The sequence below is a fragment of the Plasmodium coatneyi genome, chromosome 1 (assembly GCF_001680005.1).
Source record: "Plasmodium coatneyi strain Hackeri chromosome 1, complete sequence".
NCBI classification, from domain to species: Eukaryota; Apicomplexa; class Aconoidasida; order Haemosporida; family Plasmodiidae; genus Plasmodium; species Plasmodium coatneyi.
The window spans coordinates 70,544-74,179 of NC_033556.1; the positions used below are offsets into that span (position 1 = coordinate 70,544).

Genomic DNA, 3,636 nt, shown 5'->3' on the forward strand with positions numbered 1-3,636 from the left:
ATGTTTCCACAAAGAGGCTTCGAAAAATCCGACCCCTCTTCCCCAAGCCAACGTCAATTTGAAGAGTCAGAGGAAGGTAGATCAGGTTATGGAATCCCCCCCAACCCAACTATGATAAACCTCAGTGGTAACCAAGAACTACGACCAAACTTCATGCAACAACTTGGACTAAACAACAGAAATGTATCGCAGTTTTTAGTAAACATGTTCGTCTACGTTGTTGCTATATTAATTAGTTTAAAAATATGGGACTACATGTCTTACAGCAAGTGTGATTATTACAAAGATTTATTATTAAGAATTGTAAGATACCAATCACATATGAATGATGGTAAGGTTGTGTAAGCGGTAAATAGACATGGAAAACCGTCTCACATTATAAAACCGACAAGACGTGGGAAACCCAGAACTTTAGGTGAGCACTTTGGAGCGACATAGCATCCTATCAGGACAACATAATATTAATATAATGTAGTAATATATAACTGCACATTAATTTTAGATCAATTAATAAAAAGCAGAATAAAATACACCTCCAAAGGAAGGCTCAGAAAAAGTGTTACTGCAGTTCACTTGAGGTTCCCTTAATGTCTTCCCTGCATATATCAGCATATTACGCTATTCTACTTTATCCTATTCCATTATATTTTTCCTTTTTTATTATTTATATATACACACATGATTAATTCCCACCGCGCTCCTTCCATGATAAAATTTTGCCTACATTTAGGGGATATTTTAAAATATATATTTTTTGTTTTGGGTAGCATATATCATTATATGCCTCTCTTATAAAATCGCAGCGAGTTCTATATTTATATATTGCAAACTTCTTCTTTTTTTTTTCCCTTTTTAATTAAAATTTATGTTGCAGGGTAATTAAGTAAATGTTATGTATGTATATTTGCATACTTCTCAAGTGTGTGTATATATATATTTATATACATTTATGCAAATTACTGTTGTATTAAATAAATATTCTTTTTTTTGGGAAATGGCATGCTGTGCATAAAAAGACGTTTCATAATTTTTATGATTTTCTATTTTTCTCCCCCCATTTTATAATTTTTGCGTTGCATACTTCTTATAACGCGTTTTAATGTCATAATAAAATGTCCTAATCATATAATGGATGAATAAGTAAAACTTTAAAATAAAATTCTGTTATTAGATTTGCTATTTCTGTGCCGATATCTGAAGTTTAAACGGGAATTAGCAAGTGGGGAAAGAAAAGAGTACCTCCCTTAACTACTTTCTAAAAATGAACAAGGAGAAATGTGTCTAATCAAATATAAAAAAAGGAAAATTACAATCATGCAGCAAAAAATTATGGTATTCCTTAATGCGATGCATCTATGGTGCGCGCATTTGCCTTTTTTTTTTTTTTATTACTGGAAAAGGGGAAGATAAATTTTCCCACAGTGAGCGTACAAAAGTTGACCTCACTGAAATGATGTACCATACCTAGCACAGTTTTTTGCCACAGCAGCGGAGGATGTACAAATGAAAATTATGCCACAAAACAGAGGTTACATTTGGGTGGTTCCCTATTTTTACCATGTTCATGAGAATAACACCCTATTCATTATCTCTTTTGTGTAGTTCATTATCTGACACATTTGTATCACTTTCCTATGTAACGTTAACTTAGTCCTTATTGTCTTTTCCGTTTGCTCACAGGTCAGTCTACCCTTCGCACCAGAAAGAGCACAATTTTTGCATGCTCCCTACCTTCAAAAGAGTAATAGCACCAAATCAAACTACCTAAATAAGAATTCTCCCATTATTTTATTTTCCACAATGTGACATTCTTGAATTATTCTAATATTCCCTCGCTCCTATAAGACATGTTTAATATCTTCTACCTTTACCGCAATAAGTGATATGTCACTACTGAAAAAAAAATATATAATCCAGGTGAGCAATATGTTACAATCTTCTACATTTTACGGTTATATGAAGTAATTCGAAAATGGCTCAATAGGGGCCAAATGGGGAAAATACACCGATTGTATTTTCTCTCTTCCAAAAAGACATCAAAAAAGTACATTTTAGCCTGAAAATAAATCATACAATATGGTAGAGGGTTAATTTCCTAAGAGGAGAAAACATAAAGCAACATGTGGATTACGAAAACGTGCAAAAAAATGGATACTCTTATATTATTCTCTGTTTTTCTTTATCCCTAAGCAATTAAAATGTTGCAATGTTTTGCGCAAAACAAAATGAATGTTCTTTTTTTTTTTTTTTTTCCGTTCCATATTTTTGCACAACGTATTACTATTTTCCCCAATTTTACACTCAATCTGTGTGTAATAAAAACCCGCTAGTAGGAACAAACTAATGTGAAAATACTTCGCAGTGTCTTCTCATTTAACCAATATAGAACTGTGAGTGAATGAAAAAAGGAACCTCAGTTCTAATAATACCCTACACGAATAAGATTAGCAAACTGGACACTCAAACACGTAGGGAATTGTTCTTCATGTGCATACTATAATATAACACTATAACGAAGAAGCCTTCTTAATATTTCCCTACGCGATGAACTAAAGAGAACAATGATAAACTTAACGAACCATAAGGTTTTCACACGAGCAGAAGACAATACAGTAGATATACTACCCTTTTAACAAAAAGGGTCACTGGCGAATATTCCAAAATGGACAACTACTTAAATGTAACCTCCGTTTTGTGCCATAAATTTTAATTATTAGCCAGATATTATAAGGTAATAAAAGTGTTCACTATCCTTGTGCGATCATATCAATGGGGCAACAACGGTCACCCCCCAAATATGCAATACCTTTTAACTAGGTATAAAGCAGACTCTTCAACGTGTGCGGAAGGAGTAACGCAGAATGGACGAATGAACCACTGCAGCCCTTTATACTATGTTACATTAGTAGGAATTTGTTTTTATTCTGTTTTTGAATAACGGGAATGTACACACCTATATGTGCATATATGCACATATCTACACTCATGTATACATTTCATTTAGGATAAAAAGTACAAATTGAATTGTTACAAAAAGTTACATTTTAACAATTTTTCCGCTGATCCATTTATCATTGAAGTATTAGTATCACGGCTAATATAAAAATGTGATAGAAAAAAATATATAATACATAAACATTGCTTTTGTTTTAGCTAATGGTGGTGGAAAAATATATTAAGAAATATAATATACATATGTATGCCATTCGCAAAAGAAAAAAAAAATAAATATACATCATTTTTTTAAGGAAAAAAATTATAATCTGGTGAATCGCTTCGAAACATAAATTTTAATTAAAATACATGAATTCGCGCGTGACAAAAAAAATAATAACACCTTTATGCAGCAGAGCTATTACATTAAGTGATTCTACTTTAGTCAAAAATGTGCACATTATAATACCCATATTTAAAAACTCATTTGTGTGAAAACTGTGAAGGTAATATAAAATATGTGGCACATATATATATCCATGGACGCATAGAATCTTCTAACATTGTTCAAACAAGACATCCTAATAGAATTATGTCTAAAGTGAAAGTGCGGTGCACCCCCCAAGCTTTCTGGACACCACCTCCTCATATATGCTTCTTCCACCTTATTTTTTCTTTCATGTTATTTCTTTCTTTTTTTTT

At 32.2% G+C, this 3,636-nt stretch overlaps 1 protein-coding gene across 1 annotated transcript; it reads left to right on the forward strand.

Moving 5' to 3' along the window:
* On the forward strand, nt 1-345 carry PCOAH_00000140 (Uncharacterized protein; the record flags this gene model as incomplete). Its single annotated transcript, XM_020056837.1, has 1 exon — nt 1-345. The coding sequence occupies one exon, from the start codon at nt 1-3 to the stop codon at nt 343-345; it is 345 nt and encodes a 114-aa protein (XP_019912501.1).
* Between the last annotated feature and the right edge of the window lie 3,291 nt (nt 346-3,636).